This window comes from Schistocerca americana, chromosome 4, assembly GCF_021461395.2.
Source record: "Schistocerca americana isolate TAMUIC-IGC-003095 chromosome 4, iqSchAmer2.1, whole genome shotgun sequence".
NCBI classification, from domain to species: Eukaryota; Metazoa; Arthropoda; class Insecta; order Orthoptera; family Acrididae; genus Schistocerca; species Schistocerca americana.
Window position 1 is genome coordinate 606,629,853 of NC_060122.1, and position 16,008 is coordinate 606,645,860.

The 16,008-nt window shown below is 37.4% G+C and overlaps 1 protein-coding gene across 3 annotated transcripts in view; it reads left to right on the forward strand.

The window, feature by feature from the left end:
- Window positions 1-16,008, forward strand: part of LOC124612647 (transcriptional protein SWT1) — a 284,350-nt gene that overhangs the window by 39,045 nt on the left and 229,297 nt on the right. For all 3 annotated transcript variants that reach the window (XM_047140954.1, XM_047140952.1, XM_047140953.1), the window contains one exon: window positions 4,391-4,883. In XM_047140954.1, the coding sequence (XP_046996910.1) occupies window positions 4,400-4,883 (484 nt within the window). In that variant the 5' untranslated portion in view covers window positions 4,391-4,399. The remainder of the gene's footprint in view (window positions 1-4,390; window positions 4,884-16,008) is intronic.

Consider the following 16,008-nt stretch of genomic DNA (forward strand, 5'->3'; position numbering starts at 1 on the left):
TGTTGAGAGTCCTCATTTGTACTTGTGAACTCTTGTTTTCATTTTCCTTTCTACACTAGTATAGCCCACTTGTATGTAACAGCTGATACAAGTGATAATTTTTAGTAAAATGGGCAGCAGTGGAGACCGATGAGTCGAGTCTCCGAGCATATGCAGATGATGGGTTTGGAGATGGTGTCATAAGACCCCCTGGCAATTTTAAAGTGAGCATGACTTTTCTGGAAAAACACTAAAAGAAAAACTTCTGGGGGCAGATACCTCTTGGTGGGCATTGAAATGTTTCAGTGCTGCCAACTGTTTTAATGTAATCTGGGCAAAAAAATTAGAAATCATTCCCAGTCCAGGAAAAAAAAGGAATCATGTTCAAGACACAAAGAAACAATGTCTGTGCATGGAACAATATTCTGCATTTTGTTGACCAAATACTAGATAGAAAACCAAACGACTGTATGTGCATCCAAATCAAAAGCATTTTCCATGGAGGATTCTGTGTACTATAAAGAAAAGAAGGATTTTGATCACTTGCATGTACATTATTTGCAGTTCTATATGGTCCAGTATTGAACAATGGAAAATCCAGGATGGAATATAACAATATTATGAGAAGGAAATTTCCTACTCACCATATAATGGAGATGCTGAGTTGCAGCTAGACACAAAAAAAGACTTTCATAAATAAAGCTTTCGGCCAGTAAGGCCTTTGTCAAAAATAAAAAATAGACCACACACACACACACACACACACACACACACACATGACTGCAGTATGAGGCAACTGGGGCCACATTGCGAGCAGTAGCACCAGTGTATGATGGGAGTGGCAACTGGGTGGGGGAGAGCGAGGGATAATAGGATAGGGGTGGCAACCAGTGAAGTGCTGCAGGTTAGACGGAGGGCAGGTGAGAGAGGTGGGTAGGGGGGTAAAGGAAAAGGAGAGAAATGAAAAGACTAGGTGTGGTGGTGGAATTAGGGCTGTGTAGCGCTGGAATGGGAACAGGGAAGGAGCTGGGTGGATGAGGACAATGACTAATGAAGTTAGTCAGTTCATTAGTTGGTGAACCCTTGCTGACAGTGTAAGGCAGTGTGGTGGTACCCTTGAAGCTTTGATGTCATTTATGTGCTTTGGTGCACCTGACTGCTGACTGCTTGGTTGGCTCTGACAAACATCTTTCTGTGACCCTGCTGAAAACACAGTTGACAAACATCATGATGATGTGGGCAACTACGTCTAATATCATGTGTAGAAAAACAGTACTGACAACTGGGCAGCCTGGGAAAATGTCTCTGAGGCCAGATGGAAAAATGTTCTGGCATTGCATTTTATTCCTGCATATTTAAGTGGGAGCCACTCCAGTGGCACTTAGACCACACAACATTTTTGCAATTTTACCAGCAGACAGGTTAGGTCATTCCCCATTTTCCAATTGAGATGTCAGTTTTGATGTCTCACAGCCCATGTAAATGTAAACCTGAGCTGTTTGAGAGCTTTCAAAAATGTTAGAAATATGAAAAACATCAGCCAAAGACATGACTGTCATAAAGTCCTAAAGTTTGAGCACATACTTCACTGTCCCTTGCTAGTCAAATCCCACGTCATGTATTAACAATGCTGCAAATGGTAGTCCACAAGAACAAGTTAGCTTGCATATTCTGCTCAGGCCTTGTAGGTCTGTGATCTGTGTCGCATAACTGTATGATGTCTAACAATGTTGAAGGAACTCGAAACAAGTGGCCTCCACATTTTTGTAGAAAGATGTTCATTTAAAAGTGAGTGAATAGTACCAATGGGCAGCAATGCTGGATCAGATAAAGGGGCCAGTTTTTCCCCAAGATAATAGAGCTGCAGGTTTATAAGTAATAGAAAAGTTGACAAGTCCTCAGGATGTTTCATATCCCTTGCTGGACAATAAAGTGATAAGTGATTTTGATACACTCCCAAGTGCTCTGGGATTACCAGAAGCAGTTGTAGACTGCCAGATTTGTAAGCTTCTGTATGAGCTCATGCTGCTGCTCGAGCTGCTGTTTACAGTCTGCAAAACTACTTGGCCATCATGGTTAAAACACATAGTAAAATGGCCTGACAATTCCTATTCTGGTACAGGGTGGGTTACAGTTCCAAAAAATCGCCATTGGTATTGTTCTAAATCAGCTTCTTGAACAACACCAGTGTTATCAGGGATAAATTATTTACAAATAAATCACAGAATGTGATAGCTTTTGACTCTCCTGGAAATACAGAAAACTAAAAATGTCTGGAGGTAAAAACTGATTGGCTGATACAGTTCTATCTAAGTTTGTTGACTAACTCACACAGAAGAACACTTAGGTTTGACTGGAAAACACATGAATAAGAACCACACTTTCGCTGCACCCATATGCAATCTGTTCAGTCACTGAAAACACAACTGTTGGTTGAACTTTGAGTAAAGATAGTACTGCATTAAGCAGAAAGACAAGTCCGTGTGCCAGCCAAACATTGACAACAGGTAACAAATAAGTTCAAATCACAGTCCAGGAGAAAACCATGTAGTGCAGGATCATCCTCAGTAGGTACACAGAAATCAAATCTGATGCAGGTGGTTTCCCATTTGACCTGGTGCCAATGGAATACAGACACCATTTCTGATCTCCATGTCTAATTACACAAGATACACTATTAAATAACTTCAATCTTGTAGAGAACATGCAGCATTATAGTGGATTAATTTTTTTTGTAGAGAATAAACAGCTTTATAGTGGATTAATTTGATGTGTTTACCAATGTTACTATTTGATATTGATGTTGTAGGTGAATCCACTTTCTCCAGATTGTGGGTAACAGACGACAACTGCTGCATCAATGATATTATAGAGTCTTAAGTGCTCTCTTTCCTTCAATCCATTTATGAAGCTCTATTACACTAGGAGCAACCTTGTAGACTTTGGATAAAAAGTGTTCATGGCACTTTTTTGTACATATACAATTTTCTCCATTGCCTACTTTTTCATTTTACTTGTTACATGTTGAATACATTTGAAATTATTTGTCACACATTGAATATATTTGAAATAGATTGTGGTGCTTGTCCACTCACATCTCGTGGTATGCATTCAAAAACTACTTTGTTCAGTAGAACATAGTATAGGGGCTTTGTGATAATTTTTGGCACTTTACCAAATATTCATTTGGGACACATCTTTTTATATTGTTATAGTCCATACATGGATTAAATTTAATAAATTTCTTCCTTCTTGTTGTTGAAAGGTGGATTAGGATTTAATTGACCTCCTGATGATAGCAGCGTAAGAGGCTGATCACGAATTCAAATTGGAGAACATGTAGAAGGAAATTATCTATCTTCTTCTTCTTTGCATTTTAATATAAAAAAGTATCAGCAAGGTTCTAAATAATTTGTGGAAATCACTGTAAACCTGAATCTAGGTGGCCAGGTGGCATTTTGTACTATATTTCTACAGAGTACAAATCTGATATATTAACTACTATGATAACTCTGTTGATTGTTCTCCTTTTTACAGTTTTCACAAAACCTGTCAACATAGTAATAAATTTGTACAATAAAAAGTCAGATTTTCTGTCATCCATGAAGATTTATTTTCAAAAAAAAATATTGTTAGGCACATGAAGTTGTTGAAATACTTTTGTTATTATTTCTATAAAATTAATGTGTCATCTTTTTTAATTTTATTGTACTATTTGTTCAGATTTTATTCATGTAATTAAGTTAAATAATAACGTTCATTTGTTAGAATATGATTCACTTGTCTTCATCTTCACTTCATTCGTTTTAATACTATTGTTGTAGGTATAGTTTCATATAAAATATTAATGTACCTTTTAATAAATAAATCTGTATGGCAACAATTCTTGAAACACAACATTTTTCATTTAAGCTCAAATACTGTCTCACTATATCTGGCAAAGGTTCTTTTACAGCCTTAGAGCTTCATGACATCTATTTGTATTCTGTATTCTAGTAACAAAATGCTTTCTAATGTAGAACTTATTTTTTCTGTGTAATAAATTATTTCCCTAACTGAGAACTGTGCTTACCATGATTTGTTTCTCGGTGTAGTATGAATCTGTATTATTTGTTATAAGTGTCTATGTGACATTTAATCTATAAAAGAGGAAAAATTTAGTTTTGTTTTATCCATTACAAAACATTGTAGAAAATCCGTGATCACAAAATCAATAATTTCTTTTAACGTCAAAAGATTTGCTGGTGTCAGTCATAATTTTTATTTACTTTATATTTCCATACCATATATGTTAATACTGTAACTCACAGTATCAAATCTTTTGTTGTTTAAAACCATTAAATATTTGTGTTATTAAATTTATGCATGCCTGTTGTGATACAGTAACATCAGTACAGCTCTTATTTCACAGGTTGGATGTATGAGTACAAATTCTGATACCAAGTCACCTGACAATCCACATGAACAGAGGACTATTACAATGACGAATGAAAGATGTGCTCCTATTTCTGGGGCTAAGGTGGTTCCTACTTCATTAAATACAGGTCGCTTTGTGAAAGAAGAGCCTACATATCCTGAGTTGACAATTGATGAAACGGTTTGTGGCAGTCATGAAACATCAGACAATTCTAGCTGTTCGAACAACAGGCTTAATATTAGTAGAAACAATATAAATTATGAACAAGGAAAATCTCAAGTGCAAGGAACTGGCAGAGTTAAGTTAAAGCGACGTTGGGTGGAATCTGAAGATTCAAGTGCTTCTTGTGATCAAGTCAATGCCAAAAAACAAACTGGTGTCAGCAGGAGCTCTGGTCTGAATACTGGCCAAATCAGTCATAAATTTACAGCTTCTGGGTCAACGCAGGCAGCTGAAAGTGGAATGCAGAGCAATTTTACTGAAAAAGGTGATAATAGTTTCTTTGTTGCATCATGAGCTTCTTTGCACTGAAAGATTCTTTGGCCAGAAAGTGAGTTGTATGATCTGAATGTTCTTGTTGTTCCTTTTTCCTCTCTCTTCACTCATAATTAAATTTGTTGCAGAATCTTTAAATGTCTTTACATTCTTCATGAATAATCATAGTCCAGTATTAATTAGTTAGGACATATGCTTGAACACTCTCTACTGTAAATTATTTTTTTGATTAGTCTTGAAGTAGACAGTAAACTTGAGTTTATTATGTGTTTAATATTACAGTATCGACCTCCTCAGAATGACTTCTAATCTTAATACATTTGCTATCTGAAGTGAGCCACCAATTAAGGTGGCACAGTGGTTATGACACTATATTTGTATTTAGAAGGAACTGAGTGATGAGGTGAAGTGGTAAAACACTGAACTTAGATTCAGTTCCCTGTCTGCCCATCCAAAATTTAATTCTCTATGGTTTGTAACAATATTATGAAAAGGATAGTTGCTTCTCATCATATAGCAGAGATGCTGAGTCGCAGAGAGGCACAACAAAAAGACTGTCACAAAATAAACTTTCAGCCTTGTTGGCCGAATGCTTATTTTCTGACAGTCATTTGTTATTCCTATCTGCAACTCAGCATCTGTTGTTCCATTCCATCCTGGATTTTCCATTTTTTGTTTTCTATGGTTTCCATGACTCAGTTAATTACAAATGCAAAGATAGTACCCTCAAAAAGGCACATCTGATTTCATTCTCAATCTTAGATTGTGATTTGCTTTTAATAACAAAGACTGGACGCTAATCCCTGATCTCTTTTTTTTTTTTCCATGTGAGAAGAGGTGAGCTCCAGACCTGTTCAGACATCCAGATTCAGGTTTTCCACAGTTTCCATTAATTGATCAAGGCAAATTCTGTGATGATTCCTTTCAAAAGGACATGAACAGTTTCATTCCCTATCGATGTCCAATCAAAGCTCAAGTTTCTTCTTTAATTACATCATAGATGATGGGTTGTTAGACTCAAATTTATTTTTCTTCTTTTGAAATGAATAATAAAACATGACTGATTTTCATTATAAATTAGACATGCCAAAACATACCATTAAAGCATTCTTAGAATCTTATTCCTAGGCCCTTTGCTCTGTGACAGTTGCCAATGTGCTTTTCCCTCTATGCTAACAGGCCAGCAACTTTTATCTCAACTGTTTCAAGCCTGCTGCACTCTGTGCCCTGAAACTTACCACTTACCTTCACATTTGCTCCAGAAAATGACTTCAAATGTAAAAGTCAAATATAGCACTAGGGACAAGAATCAGTACAATATAAATCTTAATGGTTGATGTACTTGCTTTTTAATATCCAACTACATCCTCAGAAAGTTCTGTACTTAGTATAGGCAATCTTCAAACTCTATATGGCCCTGTTCTCTTTCCCTGTAAATGAGCAAGTAACTCATGCTTCATCATACAATCATTTAAATTACAAGAAAATAATAAAATAAATGTTAACAGCATGAACACTTAGTGTTAACTAACAATCCACACCAGCTTCACATGGTTAGCACTTAAGTATGTGCAGCTGGACGACTTGTCTGGCATAGTGGTAATAAATTATATACGTGAACCTTCCCCAAGAATAAGTCTGTCTATTAGTGAAAACTGTATCAAAATCCTTACAGTAGTTTCTGAGATTAGCGTTCACGTACAGATAGAAAAACTTGGCAGGTAACTAAATATTGTAGAAAAGTTCTTGTAGAATTTAAGTACTTTAGGATTAAAAGAGACCACTCACTGAAAAGCAGAAGCGTTAAGTTGTCGATAGGCACACACAAAAGAAGGAAAACTTGCTAGCTTTCAGTTATCCTTTGACGAGCTAGAATAGCTAGAATGAGGGTGGGTGGGGAGGGGGGGGGGGAGACGTGATTGTAGCAGCCGGTGGAAAGTGGCATACACTGAAAGCGACATGACTTAGGAGGAGATTTTATTTGAGATTGAGGCTAGGATGATAATGAGAGCGGAGGATGTGTTGTAAGGATGACTCCCATCTGCATAATTTAGAGAAGCTGGTGGTGGAGGGAAGTATCAAGATGGCTTGGTTTGTGAGGTAGCCATTGAAATTGAGCATGTTGTACTCAGCTGCATGTTATACCACTGGCTGGTAAACTTTGTTCTTGAAAACAGTTTTATTGTGGCCATTCAGACTCTGCTGCAAAGACTGCACAGCCTTTTATTTTGGTGTGACTACCAACCAGCTGTCCACCAGGATGAATGACCACCACCAGACTGTTGTCAAGAAGAAAGTTTACCACATGGTGGCACAACATGCCTATGAGTACAACATGCTCAATTTCATTGGCTATCTCGCAACTCTTGATACTTCCCTCCATCACCAACTTTTTAGAACTATGTAAATAGGAGTTATCATTACAACACATCCTCAACTCCCATAATCATCCTGGTCTCAATCTCATCTAACCCACTGCTCAACACTCTCCACCCGACAGTTTCCTTTTCCTCCATCCTGTTGCCCCTTCCCAATTCAGGTCCCCATATTGCCTTCAGCCTATGCCCCTCCCAGCAGCCTCTACAATTGTGCCAGCTCATATATCTGCCACCCCTCCCTACCACATTCATAGCTGAAAAACTGCCCCCGCCCCCCTCTTTCTCCCTGAGCGACTAGCAATTCAGCTCCTAGTCCCTCTCTGTTTACCTACCCCAACTGACACTACCCACAGAACACAACCAATCAGCCTGCTGCAAAAGATTGTTTGCACTGTCAGTCTAACCAGCCCCATGTCGGGACATAGATATGTGTGCATGTATATGAGAGTGCGTGTGTATATTTGTGCATTTTGCTTTAGCTTGTCAAAGGATAACTCTGAGAGCTGTTGAGTTTCCTTCTTTTGTGTGTGCCTATTGTCAACTCAACACCTCGACTTTTCGGTAAGGAGTCGCTTTACTGGCAAGGGACTTTCATATCACAGTTCAACCAATGTACACAAAATAATTAGAAATGATACACACAAACATCTATCATGACTCAGTCTAGCTATTAATGAAAACCTTATGAAAATCCTTCCATTAGTTCTTGAGATTAGCCTTCATGTACAAACAGAAAAACATGTCAGGAGACTTTAATTTGTTATAGTTCAGCCAATTTGTACAAAATATTTATATATTTTATACACAAATGTTCGTTGTGACTTAGTCTATTAGTGAAAACTATGTCAAAATCCCTACAGTAATTTCTGAGATCAGTCTTCAGAATAAACTCCACCTCACTCAGTACACAGGAAAGAGATATATGTCCTCCTAATTTGCTAGTTTTTACCTCATATGTGTCACATTGTGAAAGACACACTTATGTGTTGGAGACCATCTTCCCATCTTAATTCTAATGTGACAGGTTCATCTTCTTTGCAAAGTCTGTATATTTAAATATAGTTACTCAATTTCCTATTTCATAGAATTTTTTTAAAAATAAAATGTCAGATTTCCAAGATCACTTTCTTCTTTGCAGATCTGTAAGTTTCTCATCCAAGTCAGTGTCATGTGCAGTGTAAAACAGTAATTTGTTTAAAGTAGTTTTCAGTCACAATGAAATTGAAACCTTCCATTGGTCCATAGCGACTTTTGCAACTACCAGGTGACAAAAAACTAGCATCCTGTCACCAAGGAGCCATTCCCGATACACAGGCAAGTCCAGATGTAGATAAGGAGATTTTTTCTGGGTGATCAAGTATGCTCATTGGTTGCTTGTGTGGGTTTCGTATGTAGGTACCCAAGTCTTTGGGGGTTCTTAGAAGAGGTTCCCAAATGTCATATTTGACTATCTTTATGGCTCTCAAGTCAAAATACTAACATTCATGAAAAATGATGATAGTACAATAATCTTTTTAAATTTTTCATCCACTTTTGTAATGCTTGCATCTGGGAAACTTTATTATCAATGCAGCAGTGTTTTAGAATGCATTGGTAGATTTTTGATAAAATACTGATTTTTAGATCCAGTATCGTCTTTCTGAACATGCCAATATCAAAGAGCCCACAATGATGGGTGAAGGTTATGAATTATCCTGAAAGATACCTTCCCACCAGCATGCAAATGCTACTCTTGTTACAGTGTTGAACCATGAGTTATGAGGGATTATCATTCGGTTTGGATGTATTGGAAACTGATTACAAGTCCACAGACACCTTTTTCAATTGAATTTTGTACAAACTAATTGCAAAAGTTGATGCTTTTTTCTTGTTCTTGTAATTTTTGAAGTCAAAGGAAACGCTTCGTGAGTAGATCTTGCTGACTCAATTTGTACCATCTCAACAAAAATGAGTTCAATATTTCTCAGTTTTTGTTCACAGGAGGTGTACAAATCAGAAGGTGTGATGGTTCAGTTTTCCTTTGGATGCTGTCAGCTAACTCATTGAACCAATTGTTTTACAGTGCTTCCAATTCAGTTACTGGAAATTTTCCATAAACTGACCCAAAAAAGTTCCACTCACCATTTTCAACAAAATATTTGGGCTGATGGCAGAGATTGGTGAAATTTAGGAATTTTTTGTAGTGAACTCCAGACCCATTGCTGTCACTTATTGCAGTAAATTCAGTAGAACCACAAGTTTTCGTAGTCAATGGCTTAAAAAAATGAATGCAAATGTAACATGCCTTAGTCTATCACTAACTATTCAAAAAAACTTTGACATTGTATTTGCTCATTTTCAATAAAGTATACACCAGTGAGATGCACCATGGCTTGATTGTTTACCCAGTGAAAATCTTGGATAGCATCTGGAGCAACAAATGTGTAATTATTTTGAAAATCTGACTGTACAATTACATCATGAAGCTGACCCTTTTGTTTCACAGTTTTCGGATACTGTTTCTGACTTTTTGAAACAAAGTGGTGGATGGTTAGGTCAGGTATTTTTGAAGCCATCTCTCTGACACCATTGTCTGCTTTAAGTTGCTTAGTTTCAAATGATGCATGCTTGTTTTGATACACTGTTTGTATTTACAGTTTTTTTTCAGAATTAATATACTTGTACCAATCAGTAAGGTGTGATTCAAGTAAATTTCTTCCAGGACTATACTTGCATTGATGCAGTGTGTAAGCTTCTGTTTCAGTATTACACACTATAAAAAATATCAAAAAATTTGTAGTTTTTGTCAGAGATGCTACTGGCAGGCATCAGTGTGACATTTTGATGAATTGTGTTAACACACACTGATCGGATACTTGAAGAACCAATGTTGTTGTTGTTGTTGTTGTTGTTGTGGTCTTCAGTCCTGATACTGGTTTGATGCAGCTCTCCATGCTACTCTATCCTGTGCAAGCCTCTTCATCTCCAAGTACCTACTGCAGCCTACATCCTTCTGAATCTGCTTAGTATATTTATCTCTTGGTCTCCCTCTATGATTTTTACCCTCCACGCTGCCCTCCAATACTAAATTGGTGATCCCTCGATGTCTCAGAAAATGTCCTACCAACCAATCCCTTCTTCTAGTCAAGTTGTGCCACAAGCTCCTCTTCTCCCCAATTCTATTCAATACCTCCTCATTAGTTGTGAGATCTACCCATCTAGTCTTCAGCATTCTTCTGTTGCACCACATTTCGAAAGCTTCTATTCTCTTCTTGTCTAAACTATTTATCATCCACGTTTCACTTCCATACATGGCTACACTCCATACAAATACTTTCAGAAACGACCTCCTGACATTTAAATCTATACTCGATGTTAACAAATTTTTCTTCTTCAGAAATGCTTTCCTTGCCATTGCCTATTGAAGAACCAATAGCGACACAATTTTGTCCTTAGTTCACACAATTTTATAAAAGCAGTGAACATTTCCCTCAAATTACTTAGCAAAATTCATTTATTTTCTTGAATTTTATTCCATCACTTCAGACAGAAACAAAGTCCCATTCTAGAGCAGAGCCTTGTCATCCTCCAAAAATTCAAGTACTTAATTCTTTATTCTGTCAGAAATAACTTTGCCCTGGTTTTTCCTTTGTGCTGAGAGCACACCTTTCTCACTTTCAAGCCGCAAATTGTTTGCCGTCCTCTATGAGATACAAAATTCTACTGAGATTTTAGTTTAATAGGCCAACTCCTTTGTGTCAAAGTTAGAATGTGAATTTTCTCCAAAACAAGTAAAGGTGTGTGTTATTTCTTTCAACTCTGTTAGTAGATGAGCATGATCAGGGCAGTTTATCCACTCTTGTGTACTTGAAACTCTTGCCTGCTGTCACTCACCATGGTCAAAATGACTAGCAGGTGTCATTTGACAGATTATTAAGCTTTGTGTCTGACACCAACTACATTTTGTTTTTCTAAATCATCTTGTATCCTTGTACAGTCACTTAATGACGACGCCTTCCCGTGCACCGCAACATCATCAGCAGACAGGCACTGCTTACCCTGATCATTTATGTATATAGGGAATAATATTGGTCCTATCACACTTCCCTGTGGCCCTCTTGATGAATGTTGGCTATCAAGAACAACATACTGGATTCTCTTATTTAAGATGCCCTCAAGCCACTCACATATTTGGAAACCTGTTCCATATGCTCATACCTTCATCAGTAGTCTGCAGTGGGGCACCTTGTCAAATGCTTTCCAGAAATCTAGGAATGTGGCATCTGCCTGTGGCTCTTGATCCATGGTTTGCAGAATATCATGTGAGAAAGGGGCAAGCTGAGTCTTGCATGTGCGATGCTTTCTAAAATTATACGGATTTGTAGACAGAAGCTTTTCTGTCTCAAGGAAATTTATTACATTTGAATTGAAAATATGTTGAGGAATTCTGTAGCAAATCAGTGTTAAAGATATTGGTCTGTAATTCTGTGGATCTGTTCTTTTACCTTTTTTATATACAACAGTCACCTGCACATTTCTCCAGTCGTTTGGGATTTTGTGTTGAACGAGAGATTCCCGATAAATGCAAGCTAAGTAAGGGGCCTATGCTGTGGAGTACTCTTTGTAAGACTGAATTGGGGTTCCTTCTGGACCTGGTGACTTATTTGTTTTCAGCTCTTTTCAGTTGCTTCTCTGTGCCAAGAATGCCTATTACTATGTCATCCATACAGGAGTCTGTGCAAGGTGTGTTTTTATGATCCTCCTTCATGAAAAAAATTCTTAAATGTGAAATTCAAAGGTTTTTGTATGTCCATCCTTCTGATTGAGTTTTGAGGGACTTCGGCCATTCATTTATGTAACACCTGCAGCTGTCCTTATGATCTTATTTATTATATGGCCACCAGTTTTGGTGCTTCTGTACCATCGTCAGGCCTTAACTGATGCTGAGGAAGGTTATCTCCAATTGTATACACGATTCATCAGTGGCCAATATCTATGAACTGGTTTTTGCAGACTACCTGTAACAATGATCTTGTATCTCCAACCATCAACTACCATTTTAAAACTTCAGCATTCTTTTAGAATCTTCTATTGCCGTAACAGATTGGTCAATGAGTGAATGAATAGCAGCCTTTGACTCATTTAGATATTTTATGTAGAACCAGAATTTTCTCAAATTCTTGACAAGATCTTTTGTTGAGGTATGGTGGTGGTAGCTGTTGTATACTTCATGCATTGATCTTTTTACAGATGCATGCATCCCTTCTAGCTTCAGCCCGTTGTCGTTTGTGTACTCTCTTTTGAACTGGGAGTGCATCAATCTTTGTTTCCTCTGCAGTTTCATTTACAGTCTGTTTAAACTTTGCCCATAATTGCTCTCCATTCAATATACAGGAACTAAATAGTGTCTGTTCATTGTCTGAGTTGGATGGTAACAACCGCTTGTCTGCTTTTGCTAGCAAAAATGCTCTCTTAGCCTCCTTGATTGATTTATCAACTTTAGTAAGCGAAGGTGCTGTGGTGCATGATCACTAATTGCTGTCTTTACGCTGGCACTGTTGATAAGGTCAGGCCTGTTTGTAGCTACAGGTCTAAAATATTTGCTTTGCATGTGGACTCTCCAAATACCTGCTCCAGATGATTTTTGGAAAATGTGTTCAAAGTACTTTGCAAGAATGCCCTGTATCCCATGCAATGAATCCATAGATGCCCCAGTCTATACTCGGTACAGTAAAGTTACCTCCAACTAATATTGCATTGTCATTTTGTTTCGGCACTATTGAGCATGGACTTTCCCTGCAACTGTAGTAGCTCCTTCCTTTGTGTAGCTCTCCCGTGACCTATCAAGGGCAGTCCTATAGTCTGTCGGTAAACTGAAGAGCGAGCGAGCGAGTCCCCACTCTGCCTACCCAGCTACGTCACAAGGCGCTTCTACAGGCTGTTTCACAACGTAGTGCTGACCCTGCCGCGGCATGCACTTTAAATCTGTGGCGATGCCGTGTACAGATACGTTCCGGCAGCGTTTATTTTTAGACAAATGCGTTAAGACTATAAGGATTACAAAAGACGATAGCTTCTTCCGAAACACAACATTATAGAGTAAATAATATTAACAAAGAACGGAAGTCAGAATTCTATTACAAACATAGAACCGAATGCCTGTTCATGTCAATGTATGTTCCTCTATTGCTATTCGTAAAGCGAATCCCATATAGTGCAGTCAATCTGTAGAATTTAAAGTTTGTTCCTACTTTGTGTTTCTACTAAAACTTAGGAGTTTCCTTTGAAGGGCTGCATTGAAACTTAGCAATTCTTGCAATACGAAGAGTGTTTAAAAAGTAACCAGAAATTTATAATTTCTTGTGTTGTATAACTCTTTTTGCCTGTCTTCATGAACAAGTCTGAAAAGTATCTGTACAATGTTATGCATATTTGGTACTTACTCTGTTGTCAGTTGTCAAAAAGGTTTCTGTGTTTTGGTAGCAGCATCGATTATTTGTTTTGCATAAAAATAGATTAGAGATTCTGTATTAAATTTTGTTATAAGAATGGAATAAAGTGTATCAAATTTTTAGAAATGTTCAGTATTGCTTTTGGCGAGTCTGAGTATACCAAGGGCATACAAGTGGTATAAACATTTCAAAGCACGCCTTAAAGGACAGCGTTTTTACAAGCATGGATGAGATTCAAAATGAATACTTAAGAGACCTATAAATTATACCGAGGAAACAGTTCCTAAAGTGTTTTGGGAATTGGAAAAAGCACTGTCATAAGTGTATGGTTTGTAGTGGGGAATATTTTGAAGAGGATAACATTGTTGTAGATTAACAAATAAAGTTCTTACCAAAAGTAAAAAGTAATATGTGAACGCATCTCCGAGACTTTGTGACAGAATACATTGAAATGCTACTGTTCCATAAGCATCAAAGGTTTTAAGTATTGAATCACATTCTACTAGCGAAGAGTTAATTAAATTTACTATGAAGTTCTTATATTATTACTGATTTTTTACAACTAGTGATAAAGGTATTTATTGCATTGGACCACATTTGGGTGTATTTGTCTTGGAAAACTGTTTAACACTTTTACTACCATGTAGTATGTTTCTACCAAAAGAAAATTTATAGCGTATGAGCATAGTCACCCTTGAAAGGACACACAATGTAATTTTTAAGAAATTATTCATTGCCTGTTTACTACATCGTATTTTAGAGGTCATCATCAATAGTGTCACTGTCGTCGTCGTCGTCGTTACTTTCTAAATTAATAACTATGGCATCTAGTATATCCCCAATAGCCCATCCTTAACCCAGTGCTGTCTTTCGAGTTTCTCCAGGTGGAGGCAGTATGCACTCCAGTCATCTTGAGTTATCGTTTCAAAAGCTGTAACAATCGGGACAAGTATTTGTATATGCTATTTTTCGGTTACTGTAAAATTTAGTTTCGAATAAAAAATAGGAGCTCATAAAATGGCTACATACCTTCTTTCACCAACTGTAGCAACTTCGTCATGCAAATATCTCCAAAAATATTTCTTCCTCTGACGAAATTTTTGAGTTTTGCCCTCGCCATTTCAATTGGATTTAAGTCACAGTTGTATGGTGCAAGTCGCAGCACAATGTGTCCATGAGCTTCAAGTATTTTATTAATTTCAAATACTTTTTCCTCCAGCTTACGTTGTTTAATTAAATAAATAATTTTGTTTTTTACACTGAAGAATCAGCTTCCACTTTATTTAATAACCAGTAAATCATCTCTCTCTTATTCGAAGAGCTAATTGGAGCTTGATTATGCTCCTTGTTGTAATGTGAAGCGTTCTCCAATAAACAGCACAGTTCGGTGGCAGATTCAGAATTGCTTTAGTCGATATATAATCTGAAAAATGTTCGTCGTTCATTTGCCCATGGTAGTATCCTGTTGCACATCCTGGTTTATAAATCAACTGTGTGTTGGGTAATAACCCATCTTTTGATCCAATATTGACCAGTATGGTCCTATTGCTTCCGCTAACAGTGTCCATAATGCCATATTCGCCAGAGCCCTGCCAACATTTTCTGTAAGTAATGTTGTTTTCCACCCAAGTTTCATCAATGTAAAAGAATTTTCTGCCTAGCTCCCTTAATTTCCACACTTGGATCAGGTACTTACATCTCTTTACCAGAATCTTTCGTTTACTTACAGATCTTTTCCAGGGAAATACCATTTCACGCAGTGTCTTTTGTAAAACATCTTTCTGCCAAGGAAAATCTATTTTTTGTTTCACAACAGTAAGCAATTTCCATAATGTCGGCACTAGGTTTTGGTTTATGTAAAAATCCTCAATCGTTTGTCGTATGACCGACTTTGTGAAACTGTCTATAATGATGGGTTTCCTCCCCAAATTATTAGTTTTCTTTCGTGATGATTCCAGTAAACCATGCGGCTTATTTTCGTGTTCCATATGTGTCCTGTTGTGGCGAGACTGACGTTTGCCTAAATTGCAGCCCTTTGATTGGGACTGGTAAAATTAGCAAACAGTTCTTTTTGTGTCGCCTCCTTAACACATGCGGTTATAACATTAGAGATGACTGAACGCTCGTTGCTCCGCAGATACCTCCTCTTCGTATTCTGCACATTTTCTTGCAATGCAGGACGATTATCCATTACTTCCGGATACCTAAGTATATCAGTTAGTATACAAAGTTAATTGACTGACACTGGAAACTACGATCCCCGAACAGAAACAACGTATATCACTGCATGCCGACCTACACCGCTGCA